General features: G+C 47.8%; 1 protein-coding gene and 1 long non-coding RNA gene across 8 annotated transcripts in view; one reads left to right on the forward strand and one right to left on the reverse strand.

Moving 5' to 3' along the window:
* Positions 1-12138: 12138 nt before the first annotated feature.
* PPP2R5C (protein phosphatase 2 regulatory subunit B'gamma) overlaps positions 12139-21677 on the forward strand; it is a 131742-nt gene continuing 122203 nt past the window's right edge. For 3 of the 5 annotated variants that reach the window (XM_027120588.1, XM_027120587.1, XM_027120586.1), the window contains exon 1: positions 13207-13272. Coding sequence is in view for 2 of the 5 variants with exons in the window: in XM_027120584.1 (XP_026976385.1) it covers positions 12238-12264; positions 13207-13272 (93 nt within the window). In the remaining 3 variants the exon portion in view is untranslated. Of the gene's footprint in view, positions 12265-12750; positions 12767-13206; positions 13273-21677 lie in introns of those variants that run through there. The other 2 variants (XM_027120584.1, XM_027120585.1) reach the window with 2 other exon arrangements.
* Positions 18178-21677, reverse strand: part of LOC113627668 (uncharacterized) — a 31950-nt gene continuing 28450 nt past the window's right edge. For 2 of the 3 annotated variants that reach the window (XR_003435646.1, XR_003435643.1), the window contains one exon: positions 18178-19583. This is a non-coding gene — a long non-coding RNA (uncharacterized LOC113627668). The remainder of the gene's footprint in view (positions 19584-21677) is intronic. The other variant, XR_003435645.1, reaches the window with a different exon arrangement.

Below are 21677 nucleotides of genomic sequence, written 5' to 3' on the forward strand. Positions count from 1 at the left end.
GCCACTGGGTATCTGCTGTTCTTCCATTTGTCTTCCATTTGTCCTGAATCTTCTCCTTTGGGGAACCCTCCTTCCCTAGTTCCATGTAACTCTGGGGACTACGGGCTGCCTGTCGAACACAGTTCCCATTCCCTTCTCCCGCAGCTCTCTAGAGAGTCTGCACCCCAAAAAGGAGCACCCCGGTGGAGGAGCCAGAGCTGCGTCCCGCAGAGACTGACGCTCTGGGTGCTGCATCCGGCACCCAAGAGACTGCCCAGGGCTCCTGCTGTGGGGACCCAGGCCACCCTCGTTTCGTGTTTGTGTCCCCCAGGACCCTGCCAATAAACCTCCGTATTTCGCTCAAGTTAGCGTGGAGTGCCTCCTGTTGGTTGGAACCAAGGAATCAATATTGTGAGCGTGCTTGGGACAGAGCTCATCAGGGATGAAAGAGGCAAAGCACACAGAGGGTTTTAAATGGTCTTATTTCTATCTTGGTGTGAATGGTTAGAAAGTCTTCTCATAGATCAGGTTTGCGTTAGGGTTATTTAAGTAGGAAAGAAAGGCACAGAGGGAGATTAGGTTCACCCAGAGAAAACTTCCTCTTGCTTCCTCAGTTTGACTCAGACCAGCATCTGGAGTCATCACTTAAAAGCTGAGGGTACTGGGACTTCCCTGGTGGTCCAGTAGTTAAGACTCTGCACTCCCAATGCAGGGGGCAGGGGTTCGATCCCTGGTCGGGGAACTAAGATGTCGCACAGCGTGGCCAAAAATAAAATAAATAAAGTAGTATTCTATTAAAAAAAAAAATCTGATGGCACTGCTGTCTTCCAGTGTGTTTCTTTCCAAGAAAGACACGAGAATGCACAATCCTCAAGCAAATCAAACAACAAAAATGAGGAATGTACCACTTTTAAAAAGGGAAGGGGGAGTTGTACTCTTTAAAAATGTGAATATAAAAAAAAAAAAAAGATGGGCTTCCCTGGTGGCACAGTTGTTGAGAGTCCACCTGCCGATTCAGGGGACACGGGTTCGTGCCCCGGTCCGGGAGGATCCCACACGCCGCGGAGCGGCTGGGCCCGTGAGCCATGGCCGCTGGGCCTGCGCGTCCGGAGCCTATGTTCTGCAGCGGGAGAGGCCACGACAGTGAGAGACCCACATACAGAAAAAAAAAAAAAGAAAAAAAGAAAGAAAGGGCTGTAGAAATATTCTAGATTGAATATTCCAGATTGAAGAAGGCTAAAGAGACATGACAATTTTTTTGTTGTTTGTTTGTTTGTTTTGTTTCAATTTATTTATTTATTTACTTTTGGCTGCATTGGGTCTTCGTTGCTGCACGTGGGCTTTCTCTAGTTGTGGCGAGCGGGGCTACTCTTCGTTGCGGTGTGCAGGCTTCTTATTGCGGTGGCTTCTCTTGTTGTGGAGCATGGGCTCTAGGCACATGGGCTTCAGTAGTTGTGGCTCACAGGCTCAGTAGTTGTGGCTCGCGGGCTTAGTTGCTCCGTGGCATGTGGGATCTTCCCAGATCAGGGCTCGAACCCATGTCCCCTGCATTGGCAGGTGGATTCTTAACCACTGTGCCACCAGGGAAGCCCCAAGACATGACAATTTAATGCAATACCTGACCTTGGGTTGGATCCTATAGTGGAGGGGGAAAAAATGCTCTAGAAGGTATAATTAGGTCAACCAACGAAACTGGAATAAGGGAAGTAGATTACAATACTGTATCAATGTAAATTTATGCATTGTGCTTATGTAAGAGAATACCCTTGTTTTTAGGAAATATAAACTCTAGTATTAGGGAGAAAGACCATAATCTTGGCAACTTACTCTCAAATGGCTCAGACAAAAATTATGTCTGTAGATAGGTAGATAGATGATAGATAGATAGATAGATAGATAGATAGAACAAATGGGGTGGAATACTAACAATAAGTAAATCTGAGTATAGGGCATATGGATGTTCTTTATACCATTTTTATTTTTTCAACTTTTTATAATTTAGAAAATATTTACAAATACATATTTAAAGGAAAAAGCTGTTGAAATGGTTATAGAATGGCTTTGATGGATTAAAATATAGCTTGCTTTTAATATTTGTATCTTGCTTCCAATGGAAGTCACTGATTCTCACACACACACACACACACACACACACACAATTGGTTAAACGGCAGCTGATCGTATTGGCATTGTTGCGGAGTTCTTTAAGCACCTCCTAACCCCATGCCAGGCATGTTCATATATCATTTAAGCTCCACAACAGTCTAGAGGAATGGCTATGATCGTTTCCATTTTGCGTGTACATAGGAGGCCCAACTTCAGTATAAGCCACTGTCATGCCACGGTCCAGATGTGCTCCCATGGACTCATGCCCGTGGCCTGAGGAAAGTAACAGTCAGAAACTCTTCTTCCCTAAAACCTTTGTGAGACCCCAAGAGCCCCAGGCAGAGAGGCAGCCCCGCTCTGAAACTGGGAAGCAGAGCAATGAAAAGAGAGGGTCTGAGTCCTCCCCACCCCAGGCAGGACGAGGGCTCCGGGACCCCACGGGCATCTGACACCTGGTGTGTATATGCCGTGGCTCGGAGTGCAGGTGCCTCCCAGGAAGCCTCTCAGGACTCAGAGGGCTCCAAGGGGAGGGGTGGGAGAGGACCGGCGGGTACCGGGTGGTACAGAGAGGGCAGGACGACCACCTCCTCCACCACCACAGCAGCTCCCACCATGCAGCAGACACAGGACCGCAGCATGATTCGTGAAGCCCGGTGCAAAATGAACACGCGGGGCCCCTTGTTCAAAAATATTAATAATTTCAAGAAGATAATGTCTGAGCATCAAACAAAGCCTGCGGCCTTCTGCATTTGGGCCCAGCCCAACCGCACAGGTCGCAGGCCTGTGAAGCCCTGACCAGACTCTGTCTTGGAACTTTATTTTACAAAGCCCTTTGGGGGGTGGGGCATCTTTATCTCCACTCAGTTGATGAGGAAGCTGAGCCCCGGGGTGATTAAGCGAACAAGACATAGCTGGTGCGGCTCAGTAAGGAGTGAATGGAAAATGAGTGAACTTGCTCAAGGTACACAGACAGCAAGTGGCAGAACTGGGATTCATGCAGGACCCTCTGCATGGATTCTCCGTCCTGCCCAGGAATTCACAGCTGTAGACACCTCAACCTGGGAGCTAACCATGTGAGGGACCCATCTGTCATGAGTCCTAAATTTAATTTACTGTGAGTCAGAACTCATACTGTTATATGCCTGCAGCACCTTCTATTAAATACCTGAAAGGGTGGCAAATCCTCTACCTTCTGAGTGTGGATTTGGTATCTGGAAACGCCAAAAGTCATTTTATGTCAAATGTGGTGAAGTTGAGAGTAATGTCTGGGTTTGCTTCTTTTTTTTTTTTTTTTTCCCCTTTTCAAAAAAAAAAAAAATATGGCAAAAAAAAAAAAAAAAAATTAAAGTCTGTAGAGTTCATTATTCCAAAAAAGATGTTTTAAAAATCTTCTGAGAAAAGTACATAGCTATAAAAGGTACATACTCCTCCAAAGTGAAGGACTATTCTTCTGAAGGGGAAATTTGGGGGATGTAAAAATTACAGCATTCATTCTAAAAGGCAGTCTCACTGAATCGGTAACCAAAACCTCTCAACAAAGAAAAGCCTACGGCCAGATGGCTTCACTGGTGAATTCCACCAAACACTTAAAGAAGAATTAACACCAGTTCTCCTCAAACTCTTCCAAAAAATTGAAGAGAACAGAACACTTCCAAACTCATTGTATGAAATCAGCATGATACCAAACTAGACAAATACATTATAATGAAAGAAAGCAATAGACCATTATCTCTGATGAATATCGATGCAACAATCCTCAACCAACTACCAGCAAAAGGAATTCAATAGTACATTAAAAGACTATATACACCACAACCAACTGGGATTTATTCCTGGATTACAAAGATGGCTCAACATGTGAAAGTCAATTGACGTAATACACCACTTAACAGAATATTGGGGAAAAAACACTTGATGATCTCAACTGACAAAGAAAAAGCATTTGACAAAATTTAACACCCCATCATGATAAAAATACTCAACAAGCTAAGAATAGAAGGAAACTACCTCACAATAATAATGGCTATGTATAAAAAGCCAACAGCTGACATTATACTCAATGGTGAAAAACTGAAAGGTTTTCCTCTAAGATCAGGAACAAGACAAGAATGTCTACTTTCACCACTTCTATTCAACATAGTACTTGAAGTCCTAGCCAGAGCAAGTAAGTAAGAAAAAAAGGCATCAAAATTGGAAAGGACGAAGTAAAATTACCTTTGTTTGTAGATAACATGATCTTATATGTAGAAAACCCTAACAATTCCCTTAAAAAAAAAAACTGTTAGAACTAATCACTGAATTCAGCAGTTGCAGGATACAAAAATCAACACACAAAAATCAGTTGCATTTCTATAGACTAACAATGAACAATCCAAAAAGGAAATTATGAAAACTATTCCATTTACAATAGCATCAAAAAGAATAAAATACTTTAGAATAAACTTAATCAAGGAGGTAAAAGACTTATACAGTAGAAACTACAAAACATTGTTGAAAGAAATAAGACACAAATATATTGAAAGACATCCTGTGTTCATGAATTGGAATGCATAATAGTGTGAAGACATCAAAACTACCCAAAGCAATCTGCAGACTTAATGCAATCCCTATCAAAATCCCAATGGCATATTTTGAAGAAATACAAAAATCCACCTTAAAATACATATGGAATCTTAAGAAATCCTGAGCAATCCAAAGCAATCTTGAAAAAGGAGAACAAAGTTGGAGGTCTCACATGTCCTAATTTCAAAACATAGTACAAAGCTACAGTAATCAAAACATTATGGTACTGGCATAAAGACAAACATATTGAACAACGGGATAGAATAGAAAACCCAGAAATAACCCCTCACATATATGGTCAAATGATTTTCAACAAGAGTGCCAAGACCATTCATGGGGGAAGGACAATCTCTTCAAGAAATGGTTGTGGGAAAACTGGATATCCACATGCAAAAGAATGCAGTTGGACACTTACCTTACACCATATACAAAAATTAACTCAAAACGGATCAAAGATCTAAACATAAGAGAGCTAAAACTATAAAGCTCTCAGAATGAAACATACGAGAAAAGCTTCATGACACTGGATTTGTCAATAATCCCTTGAACATGACACCAAAAGCAAGGCAATAACAACAACAAAAAATGGATAAATTGGATTACATCAAAATTTAAAATTTCTGTGCATCAAATGACACAACAGAGTGAAAAGGCAACCTATAGAATGGGAGAAAATATTTTCAAATCATATCCATAAGGGGTTCATATCCAGAATATATAAGGAACTTCTACAACTCAACAACAAGAAAACAAACAACCCGATTGAAAAATGCCCTTGACTAGATATTTTTCCAAAGTGGATACACAAATAGCCAATAAGCATATGAAAAGATGCTGAGCATCACTAACAATTAGGGAAATTCAAATCAAAACCACAGTGAGATATCACCTCACACCAGTTAGGTTGCCTACTATCAAAAAGGAAAAAAACAAGTGCTGGTGAAGATGTGGAAAAATTGGAGCCCTTGTGCACCGTTGGTGGGAATATAAGATGGTGCAGCCTCTATGGTAAAAGTATGGCAGTTCCTCAAAACATTAAAAGTAGAATTACCATATAATCCAGAAAGTCCACATCTGGGTATATACCCAAAAGAATTGAAAGCAGGGTCTCAAAGAAATATTTACACACCCATGTTCATAAGAGCCTTATTCACAATAGCCAAGAGGTGGAAGCAATCCAAGTGCCCATCAAGGGATAAATGAATAAACAAAACGTGGTATATCCACACAGTGAACTATTATTCAGCTTTAAAAAGGAAGGAAGTTCCGGCACATACTACAACATGGATGAACCTTGAGGATGTTATGCATAAAATGAGCCAGTCACGAAAGGACAACTACTGTGTGATTACACTTATATGAGGTAACCACAGTAGCCAAATTCATAGAAACAGAAAGTAGAACGGTGCTTGCCAGGGACCGGGGGGAGGGAAAAATGGGAAGTTGTTTCAGTTTTGCAAGGTGAAAAAACTCTGGATGTGAGTATACTTAAGAGTACTGAACGGTAATTTTAAAACGGTTAACACAGTAAATTTTATGTTATGTGTATTTTACAATTAAAAAAATTGTTTTGAAAGTCAGTCTCATTACCTCTCAGTTAAAACTTGGATCATGGTTCGTTCAGAAAGGCAGTCTTTTCAGGTCTCCCAAGACGGAGTCATTGCCTGTGAGGGAATTACCACGGTTTGTGCAGAAAAGCAGTCTTTTCAGGTCTCCCAGGACAGAGTCATTACCTAGAAGGGAATTTTGCTCACTAGACAAGGTGTTGCTCTCATCTCTCTAAGGCACAGTTGAGGTTTTCTCTTTCTCTGTGTAAAGGGCAGAAAGATGGCAACAACGTGTGTGTGTGTATATGTGTGTGTGTGTGTGTGTGTGTGTGTAAGTACATTCAGCAAACTGTAGAGTTCTGTTCAGATGGAGAATTTCTTCTTAAACGAAGTCTGTAGACACAGTTTCAGCCCATTATCTCCTATGGTGCTCACAGTAACCATGGAGGGAGCAGGGCAGGCTGCATCATATCCATCATACGTGGGTGTAGACCGTGGGTTCTCCATCTTGGCAGTGTTGACGTTTGGGGCCGGAGGATTCTTTTTTGTGGGGCTGCCCTGCTCACTGTAGGATGTTTAGCAGCATCCCTGACTTCTAACCACTAGATGCCAGTAGCACCCACCCGCCACCCAGTTGTGACAACCAGAACTGTCTACAGACATTGCCAGATGTCCCCTGGGGGGCAGAATCACCCCCTTTTGAGAACCATTGGTTTACAGGGTCTGAGCTAAGATTACATGGAGTCTACACGTAAACCTGAGTCTTGTGATTCCAAGTCTCCCATTCCTCTGCAATACAAGGTTTGCCCACTTAAGGCCCCTCCAGAGCACCAGGCCCCCAAGCACACACACACACCCTTCTTTGCCCTGCTCCATGCCCTGGAACGGGACATCCAAGGAACACATCACTGGTTCCCTGGCCCTCTTCCGGCCTCCCTCCCTGCACACAGGGCTCTGACAGTGACTCTGGCAGGCTCTGGGAGCACCACGGCCTCCCTCTGCCCAGGCAGGCATAGGAATGGGGGCGGCTCCCAAGCCATCACCCCAGCCGTGCTTTGCTCTCTCTCAGTCCTTTGCTTGGCCCCTGCCTGCCTCAATACACAGATCCTTCATTCATTTACTTCTAGTTAGACCTTCTTGACAGGGCCATCTCTTTCCTCCCTGTTAAAGCCAGTAACCCCAAACTTAGGACAAGAGCTCAAATTCAGCACTGAGCACGCTGCAGCTACTCACCAACGCCTTGCCTTCCTGCAAGCGTTCTGTGCCCGTCACCCCTCCTCTCTCTGAAACCTCCTAATCCTGGGTCTCTAATGCTCTTACCGTGCTCTTCTCTCTCCACCTCCGGTTATTTCTGTCCTGTCTTATCTCCTCCACTGGACTTAGGGACTTAGGAGGAAAAAAGAAAGGGATTGTATTTACATGAAAATGAAATATTTTGTGTTGTTTGCCCATTTTTCTTCAATACCAGTTATGAAATTTATTAAAATATTTTTAGAACTTTTTATGACTTTCATAGATTGTTTTAGAGCAATCTACAAAACTTTAAGTTTTTAAAATCTTCATAAATATCTCACCTTTTGGCTTCCATGGGGAAAGTACTCCAGGCATGCCCTGCAGAATTGGGTGGTATTTATCCCCAGCTGGTGGGACCACCTGGCCCATGGCACTTATCAAAGCTCTTCAGGGGCTAAGTAAGAGGCTTTTCTTAGTCTAACGAATACTCTGGGTGCCCTTGGGCCTTAAGTTGGTGACTTTGGGGGGCTTCCTTGGATCCTCAGAACTGAATAGCACCTCATATCAAATCATGGTCCCCTTGGTGGCAACCAAACGGAGTGCTCGTTATGTGCCAGGCTCTGTGGCCAGCACTCCACACAGATACTTCATTTTATTGTAATCTGACTGAAATTGATTCCCCGCCCCTCAACCCCAAATCTGCAGGCAAACTTGTAGTGCGTGAATAAATAGATCCAAATTCAACAAGAAATGAGTGTTTAATGACAGTTCTCTGGAAATGAAGGGAGGAAACGGTAAGGGAGTAAATGAGTTGAACTCCTAGGGTGGGGAAGGCCTGAGGGGTAGCCTTGAAGTTACTGTCCAGTCCAGGCCATGGGCAGCCCTTGCCAGGAGAGGGGAGGAGCACAGGCTGGGAGCCTAGTGGGCAGAGTAGAGGGCCTGTAAGCACACCCCAGGCTGAGGGGGAGACAACACGCAAAGAGAGGCAGTGGGAGGTTGTACAACAGTCTGAGACCATGAGCGAAACCACAGAAGCAGGGGGATCAGTCTCTTCAACAAACACTAGGCCCTGGGAAACACAGAATGCCTGTGACGTGATCACTCCCCCAGGAAGCTCAGCTGAAAGCCCAAGTATGCAAGACCACCTCAATGCCCAGAGAGCCCAGAGGGGCAAGGACATGAGAAACTCAGGCTGATGTCCAGAGAGCCGACAGAGGGAGCTCTGGGTCAGGGAGGCCAAAGCAGCAGCATGGCAGGCAGGACCAAGGCAGGCCAGCCTCAGAGGAGACGGTGAGGGTGAGGCCCCTGCGTCACAGACGACTCTGAAGGTGAGAGAGTGGGAAGCACTCCTGAGGGTGAGCGCACAAAGGGGCACCACGGCCGATTCCAGGTCGGAGCCATCTTCTCTCTGCCCTGCTTTTCTGCACCAGCCTACCCCCCGCCCCCGCCCCGAGTGAGGCAGCAGGACTCTGCGGTCCTATGGCTGACGACTGCAGTGCAGCCAAAGACCTAAGTCCTCTGGGACCTCTCTGAGCCTGAGAGAGACCTCAGGGGCACAAATGAAGCCATCCACTGTACAGAGAAGCCGGATGTGGAAAAAGCATTTCTAGGTTACCAGGGGCCACCTCAGAGAAGTGTTCCAGAAGGGCCGGGGGTGTCTGAAGAAAAGGGCTTCTGTGGAGTATGGGCAGTGTCTTTATGAACGTGGCAGGTGGGGCATCTCAGGAGAGGTAACCTTCAGGCACACGTGCACACACTCACCACACACATGCACAGATGCTGAGTAGGAACGTGTGCACAGCATCTCTATGGCCCTTTGACTGCCTATTTCGAATCCCTTCTTTTGAGAGCAGGAGCTGCATCTGCCTTTAGCGTTCCTGTAAACGCCACAGCAGCCAGGACACTGCACGGTACCCCGGGTCCCCCGTGAACATTCTATAACTAACTGTTGGCTAACACTGGCTATGGGATGGCCCTCTCCAATGTGGACAAACGAAAACCAGTTCAGTGGCCATTAAGGAACACATGTGCCAGGTGATGGTGTTGATTCCAAGTTCTCTGGTAGCTATGGCGTCAAGGTCATTGGGTGGTAACTGGCAGCTTTTCTGGTATCTTGTCCTATACTTTCCCTCAAACTCAAACCGACCTGATAAATACGTACCCTGACATGCACGGACACTCTGAGTGTCAGATCTGCATCTCCATTTGCCAACTGAGACACCCCTACTGGCATGTTGCAGATGCAACTCAAACTCAACATGTCCCCAAACTGAAATCACATTCCCTCAAAAGCCTGCTTTCCACTCGTGGCCCTTCCTCGTCACGATGTTGCCCAAACTACAAACTCGAGCATCAGCCTTTTATCTTTGATTCTGGCTCTCCCACCTGAGCAAGTCGGCCTCCAGTGTATTTCTGATCCTTCCTCCTGTTATTGCCACAGAGACGCCTCGCTGGCAGGCATCTGGACCATAATTAGATCCTGGTTGTTCCCCTCCCCCAACATTCCTGCCACAGTGTCTTCTAAAGCACATGCACAAGTCACTCCCCAGCTTAGTATCCTTCCGTGACCCCGAACCAGAGTCAAAAACAAAGTCCAATTTCTCGCCAAGGAGTACTAGTCTTAATCGGAAGTCTTCGCTCCTTCACTCTCAACTCCGGCCGCAACAGAATACTCCTGTGTTCTTTCACGCTTATGAGCCAGACCACTCTCACTCCAGACCTTGTAGACTTGTCATGTTGCACGTCACGCCTCGCGATTGCTGACTTTCTTGTTTCCACCCCAAGGACGTGGAGTGCTCGAGGACAAGGGTCGTGCCTTGTCTCCCCACAGAATCCCTTGCACTGGGCTTTGCACATAGTGGGCATCCAACAAATGTTTGTTGAATGAATGGATACTGGTGGCATAAACTTGTCTCAGGGAAGCCCCTGAGCCCCCTTAGAGCTCCATGGTCTTAAACTAATAGTTTCAGAATTACCCTTTTTGATACAGACTTATACTGGGTTTATTAAATTGTCAGCATATATTTTATTTTAAAAATGAAATGTTGGGCTTCCCTGGTGGCGCAGTGGTTGAGAGTCCGCCTGCCGATGCAGGGCACGCGGGTTCATGCCCCGGTCCGGGAAGATCCCACATGCCGCAGAGCGGCTGGGCCCGTGAGCCATGGCCGCTGGGCCTGCGCGTCCGGAGCCTGTGCTCCGCAACGGGAGAGGCCACAGCAGTGAGGGGCCCGCGTACCGCAAAAAAAAAAATGAAATGTTATTAACTAGAGGCATTGCTCTACCCACCCGCCCCCCACTATTTTTCACTATTTGTTTTGGAGAAACTATTAACCCACTTAAAAGACTAATCAAAAACCGTTTCTTCTGCACAAACAGCTGTTTGAGCCTGTGCAGTTTACCTGAGGATATTCTTCTAAAAGCACACATTCAGACACCTGCAGGCACAACTCACTTTCAGGACCTCACACGACACTACTCACTTTAGATCTTTTTTTTCTTCTTTTAGCTTTCCCATGGCAGAGCCACACAGAATAATCAAACTGCTTTGCCTGGCGCCTTTCAGGAGTGAAAACTGGGGCCTAAGAGAACACAGTGGTTTCTAAGTGCCCAGTAAGACTCAGCACCTAATCATCACAGGTGAGACACCAATGCTTCCCGCATGTGAAATCCGCTCACTGTTGGGAGCCTTAACACCTAATGTATTTCTGCACTAGACAGACTGTGGAAGTAGTGTATCCAACAGTTAGCCTTCTTTCCTTGGAAAACTCATCTCCCCAGAGCTATGAGCGAGGCGAAGGAAATCACGTGACTCCTGGTCATGATGCAGAGGTTTCCTCACATGGTTTATGATCAAACCAAAATAAAGAAGAAAATAAAATCCCATTGGCGAAGCTGGAGCCTGATCTGCGGGGCGGGGCCAACAAGGAGGAGGCGGGCCTCGGAGGGCGGGCCGGACATCGGGGGCGGGGCCGACGGAGGAGTAGGCGGGGCAGCCTCAGTAGGTAGGGCCTAGCGAGAGCCCGTGAAATCGCCGCTCGCGTGGCTGACTGGCCTCTTCAGCCGCTACCGGGCACTTTCGAGCTCGGCAAGCGCCGCGGCGGCGAGGGTACGAGGCCAGAGGTCGGCGTTCGCACCCCGCCGGCTGCAGAAGTTGTAGCCATCCGTTTCAAACGTGCCTGTTCCACGCCTCACTTGCCCCCTGCTCTCTCCGTCCCGAACCTCCACAGCGGTCCCCGGTCTGTCGCCTCAGTTTGCAGCTCCAGGTTCCCTCCCCCAACTCGGCTCGGCTCACCCAGCCGCCACCGCCCCCGCCGCTCCACCTGAGACCGACTCCAGCCGGAGCGCGGCGGGGGACATCGAGGCCGCGCAGGGGCGGGGATACAGGAGAGCGTTAGGGCACGTGAGGGTGCCTCGGCCAATGGCGGGGCGTCTGGAGGGCGGTGGGGCGGGGCCGGCGCGGGGGCGGTGCGGGCGGTGCAGGGGCGGGACCGCGGACTAGGGGCGGGGCGCGGCAGAGGGCTGGGGAGCGAAGGGGGAGGGGGAGAGGAGGGCCGGGCCGGGCCGGGCTGGGCCGGGGGAGGGGCGGAGAGACGCCGCCGCCGCCGCCGCCGCCGCCGCCGCCGCCGCCGCCGCCGCCGCCGCCGCCGCCGCCGCCGCGAGCCTGGGAAAGGAGAACCGTGAGCGAGCGAACGATTCAGTCCCCGGGTGGCGGCGGCGGCGGCGGCGGCCGGGGAGGCGCGACGGCCGGGGCGGGGGAGCTGCTGCTGCGGGGGGCAGGTGGCGGGAGCGGCGGCGGTGGTCCGCACCAGCCATGCCGAATAAAAACAAGAAGGAGAAAGTGAGTCAGGTACCGCGCCGCTGGACTGGCCGGGCGGGGAGGGCAAGGAACCGCGCGGAGGGCGGCGGGGAACTGCCCGGGAGCGGGGCCCGGCGGGGCTCAGGGGTGCTGCGAGAGCGGGGGCGCTCTCTGCCCCCTCCCGGGGTGGGGGCCGGGGGCGGCGGGTCGCGCCGGGGCCGCGGAGCCCAGGCCGGGACGGGGGTCCTGATGGCCCTGGTGGCGGCCAAGGTGGGGGGCGGCGTGGGTGCCCGCCTCGGGGCAGCGCGCGCGGTGGGCGTGAGGGGGCAGGTGGGGCCGCGCAGGTGGTTGACCCAGCCTCGCAGACGCCTGGGCAGGGGCTCCAGGGGTGAGGGTGCAGGCGCCTATCAGGGACCCCCGGCCGGGGAGATGGGCAGCGAACGGACTCCGCTTAAGGCTTAGGAAGAATCGTCTGCCTTCCGGAGGGACGCTCTGGGGCTCTGAAATACTATTATTATCCTGGGTGGCGGCGGCGGCGATGCATGTGAGTGTGCTGCGTTTGCATTTGCGGGGGGGGGGGTATGTTTTTGCTTCAGGTGGAGCTCTGTAGCGTTTCAGAATCACCCCAGAAATCCTCGCTCGCAGGGTTTAGGGTGGGAAGGAAAAAAAGGGATGTGGTGTGGATCTTTCAAGATGCTGAGAGCGCTGTATAAATGTGGGTTTACCTGTTTCTGCTTAAAGTTGTCAGTGCCACATAATGCAGACGAAGAAAACAAGGAGAATCTGAATTTGGGTGGGTGGGTGTCACATCACAATATTGTATCTCTAAACCATACGATGTAGAATTTCTTGATGGTATTGATTAAAACTATCAAAAGTCATTGTTAAATTGTATAACTATTTGTAAAACTGCATTTTGGTTTATCTGATGTTTAGCAGTCTAAAAATTGAGAAGCTTAATTGATTCTGCTTTATGTTTCCCAGGAATCGCCAAAAGCAGGGAAAAGTGGAAAAAGTTCAAAAGAAGGACAAGACATAATAGAATCAGAGGTAACTATTCTTAAATATTCACTTTACATTTTTTCATGAACACCTTTTAACTTAGGGTAGAAAAAATGAGGGTGAGAAAACCTAGGGTCTTCTAAAATGTTTCCCTGTATGAGATTTTTTTCTAGTGTCTTTCATAATCCTCCATTTTAGTTATTTGGGTTTGTATTATTCGCCTTTGGGGAAATATAAATGTTTTAATGAAAGTTGTGCGTATCTGTGCTGCTAGTATTTTTAAGTTCATCCCCCACCCCCCAAATCTCAAATCTAGCAGCCCTCCTGTGGAGACTGGTTTCAGGGGCTCTCTCATATTGGAGTTGTTCAAGTTCCTATTAGTTTTCCCATCCTCCCTCTTCCTTTACAAGGGGCCGGGTCTGTCTCTCAGCAGCTCAGCCTCTTTCTCCTGTCACCCTTGTTTTCCTGGATGCAGTCTCTGCTGCTCGTGCCCTGTGCTTTTCTCTGTTGATGTCTGTTCCCCTTAGCCTCTTTCCCCAACAATGTTGGTATATTTTGGCTTATCTAGTTTTGCTATTTTTGTGCAATCTTCTATCATCTTTCACATTTTTTTCTTTGTAGTGGCCAATTCTGACCACTTTTGCTTCTTGCCTTTGGGCTCATTGAGGAAACAGCTGGGATGCTCCATGAGGATTGTGTCTACCTGGTGGGATTGGGCTTTGATAGCATTTGCAGAGCCAGCACTTGGCTTTGCCTTTTCTTCCTTGTGACTAGTTGTTGAACTGGAGGACCTTGGGCTACAGGTCTAGGAGCTGCATGGACCCAGGCAGAGCTAATAGGCCCTTTTGAATCACTGGTAGCAGAGAAGCTGCTTAATTTGGTGTCATAGTTCTCCAGAGCTGGATTGTTGAAGTCCTTCGTCTTATCACAGATGACAGTAATTTACAAGTGTCAGACCCTTTCCTATAAGCCAAATTAGAGTAGAGTTCAGTTCTGTCTGGCAGATAAGACCATTATCTGCAGTAGCCTTTTTTTCTTTTTTTTTTTTAAGCCCCAGGTTATCTTTTCCTTATCATTTGGTACATTCTAAGCCTCCCTCCTCTTCAGGAGGTGGTTTATTCCAGCAAATCTGTTGCCCTCCCCAAAGCAAAAAACAGAAATCCGAAAGGTTCCTTAATTATCAATATTTTTGTGCCAGTCTTTCCCTGCCCTTTCTTTATAGCAGGCAGTCAAGCTTTACTGTGGCATTCTTGCATTTGACTTGATTACTTCCCTGTCACTCTTTTGACTAAATTGATTTAAATGAAATTTAGTTGCTGCGCAAGGGTGTATGCCTTTTCTTTTCCCTTTTTTGGTTTATTGATCTTGCATTAAAACTGCTTAGACTTCCTAGTGCTCCCCCAAACCTTTCTTGCTCACATGCCTGTCTCTCACTGTTCGTGTCACACACACAAAAATCAGCGTGTGTGTTTCATTTATTCCTGTTTTAGTGAAAAGAACCTGGCTGTAAAGATGGGAAAATGTTAAGTTTGAATCTGAAGAAAACCTCTCAGTAACTCAAAGATGCCAAAGCCAATGATAAGTAAAATGTGTGTTTAAGGTGGATTGGGTTCTTAGATGGTCAGTTGCTTAAGATTCTTGAGGTGTGGCCTGCAGTGTCTTGAGTGTGATGCCCCACTTGTCTTTTTGTATCTTTTCTAGCGCTACTGTCTAAGAGCTGGAGCTACAGAGCTTGAAATTACCACTGAAAAATACTGAAATGTTGGGCCCTTCACTACTTCCTCCTAAGGATCCCAGAGGCAACATGGCAGACTAACATGACAGTTGGCAGGTCACTGTGTATATTTCACAGGCGCACAAATTGAGGCACTTCCGTTCCTTTGAACTTGGAGTTGACCATTGCTTTTCCATTGTCTCTCTCACCTCAGTGTTCCTCTCTGTTCTTCATTTCTAGTCCCACCCCCTTACCAAGTGTGATGGACTCACGCAGGTGAATTAGACCATTACACACACTCGCTTCCTCTCCTGTCTGCTGATACTACTCTGAACTCGAATATTTTAACCGGAACCGTTCACATAGGTCTGCAGTTCCCACGCTGCTTTTCAAACCTTTCTGATGTCACGTCACCTTCACAGTCAGCGTTGGTTCAGGTTACCCTGTGGACACCCCTCTGTTAGGACAGTTAGCACATCCAGGGCTGCCCAGCCCGAAAGGTGCAGAGTAGGTGCTCATCCGGGGCAGAGAAGTAATCCCAACAGAGAAAACGTTAAAGAACTTGGCCTGTGGTTGACTTAAATAATTCACCCCTTCAAATGTGGGGAAGGTCCTTACACAGAAGTCCTGGCCGGTGATAATCTGGCCTCAAGGAAAACAAAGGAGCAGGTGGCTAACATTGCAGACCACTTTGTGGTTAGAACAGGGGGACATTTGATGGCGTGGGTTTTTAGCAAGAAGTCCTGCAGTAAAGGATAGAGTGCTTCAGCCAGGGGCTTAGTGAATAAAATGCTGACTCCTGATGGCCCTAAACGATGGCACCTAACTTCTGTGGCCCTGTTTCCTCTTCCCTAAAACGACTTGGTGAGTTTCAGGTTTGGCCATTTTTAAGTTTATGGGATAGATTAGGCGTGACCTCTCTTGAAAGTTTTCCCTGCAAGATATCTGGCAGGATATGTCTTCCCGTGTAACAGAATACCATTAAGAGTCGTAACTGCTGCTGCGCAACTTTTGTCTTTTGGTAGAAACTCCTATTCCTTGAACGATGTGTATTGGAACATCTTTCTCTGCTTTCTTTCTCTTTCCAATAGAATGTTTAATGTTTGACTTGCTTATCCATGCGTGTCCTGGGAATCTGTTTCCGCCCAGTGCATCCTGCTGGTTTATTTCATAGCACACTTTTAAGGAGTGAGGATGCAAGTGGGCTCACAGGTAACTTGACCTTGGAAAACTGTGGAGATGGACAGAGGGAACTCATCTTTGAGCAGCTGTTCTCGGTGCAACACTCAAGTCTGTAGAAACATAGCTAGGCTCATGGGATGAACACTTAGAATCCTAGTAAATTGCTCAGAGATTCCTAAAGTGCATTTTAGAGGATCAGACCACGCAGCCGTGGTTTTTGATACCGTTATTTTAATTTGTGTACTGTGTCCAAAGTTACGTTTTAAAAAGTGTTCGCGCTTTTTGTAAAGTGATTCGTTGTAAGCACATTAAAGGTCGTTGTGTGTTGTTCTCCAGTTGTGTATCTTACTTATCCTGCTTCAGCTCAGTTTTGTTTGAAAGTCTCTACAGCAACTCTTACGTAATATCTGTTGCTGAAAGGAAAGCTGAACAATCCTCCCTCCAACTTGTTAGCTTATTTTGACCCCTTCCACTTTTAGTGATAACTTTGCTTTCTCTTTATGACCTATCCGTTTACAGTCCCCTGGCCCCTTGCCCCCAGGGTTCCGGAGACAGGGAGCCAAGTCTTGCTGGGGTCTCATCGGTGTTGGAATTGTGTCTTAGAAATTTAAACTGAAATTTTAGAAATATTTACTAATTCATCTAGTAGTAACAGTAACACCCGTTACATGTTAATGGGAATAACGTTTTTATGAAAGACACCTTTCCATGAGACATTTTTTGACTCTCCAATCATGTGACTCTGTAGCAGGCGTTTTAAGCTGAGTGAGTTGGAGGAGGACGAGGAAGTGGTTGTGTTGCTGTGTGGGTTTTCTGGGGAGGCGGCCGTGACTGTCCCCTCCCGAGAAGAGAGTCCCCGACTCCTGTCCCCAAACACCAAGAGCCTCTGTCTGGAGGCTGAATTCTGAGCTCAGGCTCTCACTGGGGGCCTCCCATGCCACTTTTTCCATCGTTCTCTTCCCAACTTTTTCCAGTACAACCCTGAACTGGACTCCGGTGAAACACAGAGAGGACTCAAAGGAATAGTACTTTAAGAACTTTTGTGGTGGGACTTCCCTGGCGGTCCAGTGGTTCACTCTGCACTTCCACTGTGGGGGGTACAGGTTCGATCCTTGGTTGGGGAACTAATCCCGCATGCCATGCAGCCAAAAAAAAAAAAACTTTTTTGAAATTCTTACGTAATTATTTTATAGGAAATGGGAGTTCCCTGCTTTTAATTGCCATTCTTCCAATCAGTCCGCATCATATTTGCTTAGAGCCACGGTGTTCAGGAAGGATGGCTCTGCAGAGAGGACAGTCCGCTGCTGACTGGAAGGACTTGGGGTCCGGAGGTGCCGTGAGCTCACTGTCCTCGGGGGAGTGAGGCTTCCCTGAGCCGCCCCCTCTTTGGCGCCCACTCCTGCCCTGCGCTACAAGCTGGACGCTTGGTAGGCCCTGAGTGTCTCCCACGGGTGACACCGCTGCCCTTGAGCAGCAGCCCACCCTCAGCACCATGGCCGGGTGTTCCCTGTGGGGCCGCCCTGTGGTCCTGTGCATGTTCCCCAGCATCCTTGGTCAGCCCCACTAGATGCCAGTAGCTCCCCGTCCCCTCCAGTGGTGACAACCAAAAGTGCCTCTCGACGTTGCCCAGTGTCTCCTGGAGGGCAAAATGGCCCCGTGTTGCAACCACTGCTCTAGAAAGATCCCTCCACAGAGCATGTGCATTTGCTTGCAAATCATGCCTGGCACGTGTTCGTGAGAAGAGCAGTGCTGCTGAAACAAAAGGGACATCAAAATTCATGAGGGTCCCAAAGAGCTCTGATCTAGGTGGGCTGTAGCTTTCAGGTGTTTTTCATATTAGAAACTAAAATTGAAAATTTTTAAATATGCATTAATTCATCTAATAACACCCCCATTACATGTTAACATAAATAGAGTCTTTTTTTTTTTTGGTACGCGGGCCTCTCACTGCTGTGGCCTCTCCCGTTGCGGAGCACAGGCTCCGGACGCACAGGCCCAGCGGCCATGGCTCATGGGCCCAGCCGCTCCGCGGCATGTGGGATCCTCCCGGACCGGGGCAAGAACCCGCGTCCCCTGCATTGGCAGGCGGACTCTCAACCACTGCGCCACCAGGGAAGCCCTAGAGTCTTTTTATGAGAAAACGATTTACAAAAGTTCACGGAAAAAATGGCATTGCTCTATATTTTTGCAAATCTCTTTAATGTCTGGCTTAATAAAAGACAGCTGGCCTCTCAAGTCTGCGCCTGCATTCAGTCTGTTTTGATACCACGTCTCTGGTAGCCTGTGAAAAATCAACCTAACAATGGTTACAAAGGCAAAGCGTGTCTTGGTGTTATCATAAAAATAGTAGATCCCGGAAGGGGCCTAAGGGACCCCACTTTGAGAACTGTTGTAGAATACTTTTTCCCATCCTCTTTCTTGCTTATCTGAATCCTTTCATCTTTTTAGCTCCAACTCAAGTTCATTTTTTCTAAAATTTAAAGGAAGGTTTTTCTCACCATCTTGGAGCGTATTTTTTCCATATTTTCAGTTTGAATAGCAGTCATTTGCTGCACCAACTATTTATTATGTATAGTGCCTTGGACAGCCTTTATTTCCCTGTGAGAGAGAGAGAAAGGTTTGTTTTGAGCGTCTCTCCTGTGCAAGCACTGGTAAGATAAAGAGTATGCTATTGTCCTTACTCGTGAAGCACTGTTTTCTGTTACTTGTGAAGTGTCACATCTGTTGAGCTTGGACATTCAGGAGACTTGGGAGTAACTTCCCCCCCGCAGTCAGTCACACTTGCAGCCGCTGAATAGATGGGACAAGATGGAGCACATTCTTGTTAAGAGCCACCTGGAGCTTTGAGTGAGGAAGTCAGATGTCTGAAAGCATCTAAGCAAACACAGGATCGCCATTAAATTGTGGAGTTCCTGAGTGTGTGTTGGATGTGGCGTGTGTGTAGCAGGTAAGCTGGCAGATAAGATCAGTCAGCATCCCTGTCCGTCTTAAATAAAAGCTCCGTTACATGATGTGTAGTTCTAGAAAGAGTCCTTCAAGCGACTTACGTGAAATCATGTAAAGTGTTCCAGTTCGTGGAAGCAGCTGCGGGGGAATGCAAGCCTTGAGCCCTGCCCCACGGTGGTGGCGAGGTTTCCACCTGCGTGTGGGGAGCTGGAAGAGTCAGTCTGCACCAGCATGTCATGGGGACATTTTCCTAAGTCACAGGGAAAATTCCTCTGACAGATCGCAACTCGAGAAAGTCTTCAGTGTTTCCTTGAATGTTGGGCACCTGCCCAGGTCAGGGAGTGATGCCATCTGGTTTGGCCCAGCATTTTGGTAACAGCCTTGCGTCTTGCTGTCAGTCTGTCGTGTGGAGCGGAGACTCCCCGGGCCGTGCTTCTCCCTCAGGTTTGAGAACAGCTGATGCTGGGAAGGGCTGCTTCCCAAACTCCGGCGACAGTGTCATCTTCGTCTTCTCCACCTGGGGGAGTGAGAGAACCGGCCTAGAAATTTAACTCTCCAAGGGTGGGAGGAAGAAAATCTTTGTTAGTTGGAAGACTTTGCGTTTTCCTTTATCATAAGTGTTTTTTAAAGATGAACTTGAGCATGGCTCTAAAGGGGCGTTAGCTCCAACCTAAAGCTGGTTTTGCGCAGTGGGTACCTGGCGGCTCTGAGGTGCTGGACCTGCGCCATCCAAGAGGTTAGTTAGCCTTTAGCCACACGTGGCTGTCTAAGTTAATGAAAAATACATTAGATTGAGAAATTCAGTTCCTTGGTCACACTAGCCACATTTCAAGTGCCCAGTGGCCACACGTGGCCAATGGCTCCCCTGCTGGACAGTAGATAGGGAGCATTTCCCACTTCACAGAAAGTTCTACTGGACAGAGCTGCCTTAGACCCTAGCAGTAGCTTCCAAAATAACTAATGTGAGCGCACTGAACTTAACTTTGTTAGCTATCACTCTTCTTAATGTGAAATAGCAAATTTAAGATTAAATTTAAAAGAAGAGAAGGCAAAAGAGAAGGAAATGGGTAAAATAGGGTAAAGAAACAGGTGAGAAGGGGCTTTGGTGGTGAGGTGGGAAGGAAGCCCTGCTTACCACTTGGTCCAGGACCCGCCTACGTTCTAAAGACCCCACCGGAAACACAGAGGAGGCCCCGCCAGTCCCCACAGGAGTGGACCCAGAGAGGCCCCAGGGAGACAGCCACCTTGTCTGCTTCTCATCTTCGTCTTTTTAGACATCTATCTTTACGGCGGCCGGTGGGGGGGGGTGCGGGGGTCAGAACACACATGGTTTAAAAAAGAAAGTAGTGCGAAGTCTGTACTTTCCCATTTCACTTGATCTACTCTGAGCCCTGCATCACAGAGCAAACCTCTCTGGACTGTTCTGGTTTGCTCCGGATCGCACCGGAAGCAGTACAGTGTGGTCAGAGGGAGAGGATGGGCTCTGTAGTGGGAGGGAACGTTCTCTCTCCCAGAGTCATCTTCCTCCCTTCATCTGGCCTTTCTCCTTCTCCCTCCCTCCCTCCCTCCCTCCCTTCCTTCCTTCCTTCCTTCCTTTCTTTCTTTCCTCCCTCCCTCCCTGACTTCATTCCCTCCTTCCTTCCTTCCTTTTTTTTTTTTTTTGACACATTGCCTTATTTTATTCAAAAAACAGTCTGCTCATACATGGTCCAAGAATACCGAAATAATAAAGCAAATATAATCACATGTGAAAGATTGGTCTTCAAACATCATAGTCAATGATGCCACACATGCCTGTGATCTCTCCGGCATGAAACCACGTCCACACCTCAGTGGCCACCAAACCATTCAGCAGAGCTTCCTTAACTGTGAGCTGTTTGAAGCTACCGGTTTGAGCACCACTGACAATTTTTTTCAAGCTCTGAATAGCTGTAGGGATCTCAGCAGGGGTTGGAGGGACCAGCTCAACCTTGGCATAGTGCCAAAGTATGGCCAATTGAGGCTTCAAGTAAGTCACAGCAGTGTCGACCTGCGCTGGGGCCTTCTCCGCGAGGTTATGGACAAACTGGGCTGTGGTTCTAGGACAGAAAGTCCGTCGCCCCGACTGGCCGGTTGAATGGTCATTCTCTTTCACGTTGCAGGCTTCCCTTCAGTAGATTCACTCACTCATAGTCATCCAGCAGGTACGTTCTGAGGTCCTACTATGTGCTGAGCGCCATCGCAGGTGCTGGGGATTCAGCACGGGACACAGCAGGGCCCCTGCCCTCAAGCAGTTTGCTTTCGGTGAGTGCTGTGTGCACTTGTGTTTCCAATTTCTCCACATCCTCCCTAACACTTGTTTTCCTTTTTCTCTTTTTTTTTAAACTACAGCCACCCTAGTGGGTGTGAAGTGTTATGCCATCGTGGTTTTCATTTGCATGTTGCCTAATGGCTAAAGATCTTGAGCATCTTTTCATGTGCTTATTGGCCATTTGTGTATCTTCAGAGAAACGTCTGTTCAAGTTCTTTGCCAGGTTTTTTTTTCCCCGGATGCACTGGGTCTTTGGTGCTGCGCACGGGCTTTCTCTAGTTGTGGCAAGTGGGGGCTACACTTCGTTGCAGTGCATGGGCT

The sequence above is a fragment of the Aethalodelphis obliquidens genome, unplaced genomic scaffold (assembly GCF_003676395.1).
Source record: "Aethalodelphis obliquidens isolate GAN/ISIS:26980383/991018 unplaced genomic scaffold, ASM367639v1 scaffold21, whole genome shotgun sequence".
Taxonomy (NCBI): Eukaryota; Metazoa; Chordata; class Mammalia; order Artiodactyla; family Delphinidae; genus Aethalodelphis; species Aethalodelphis obliquidens.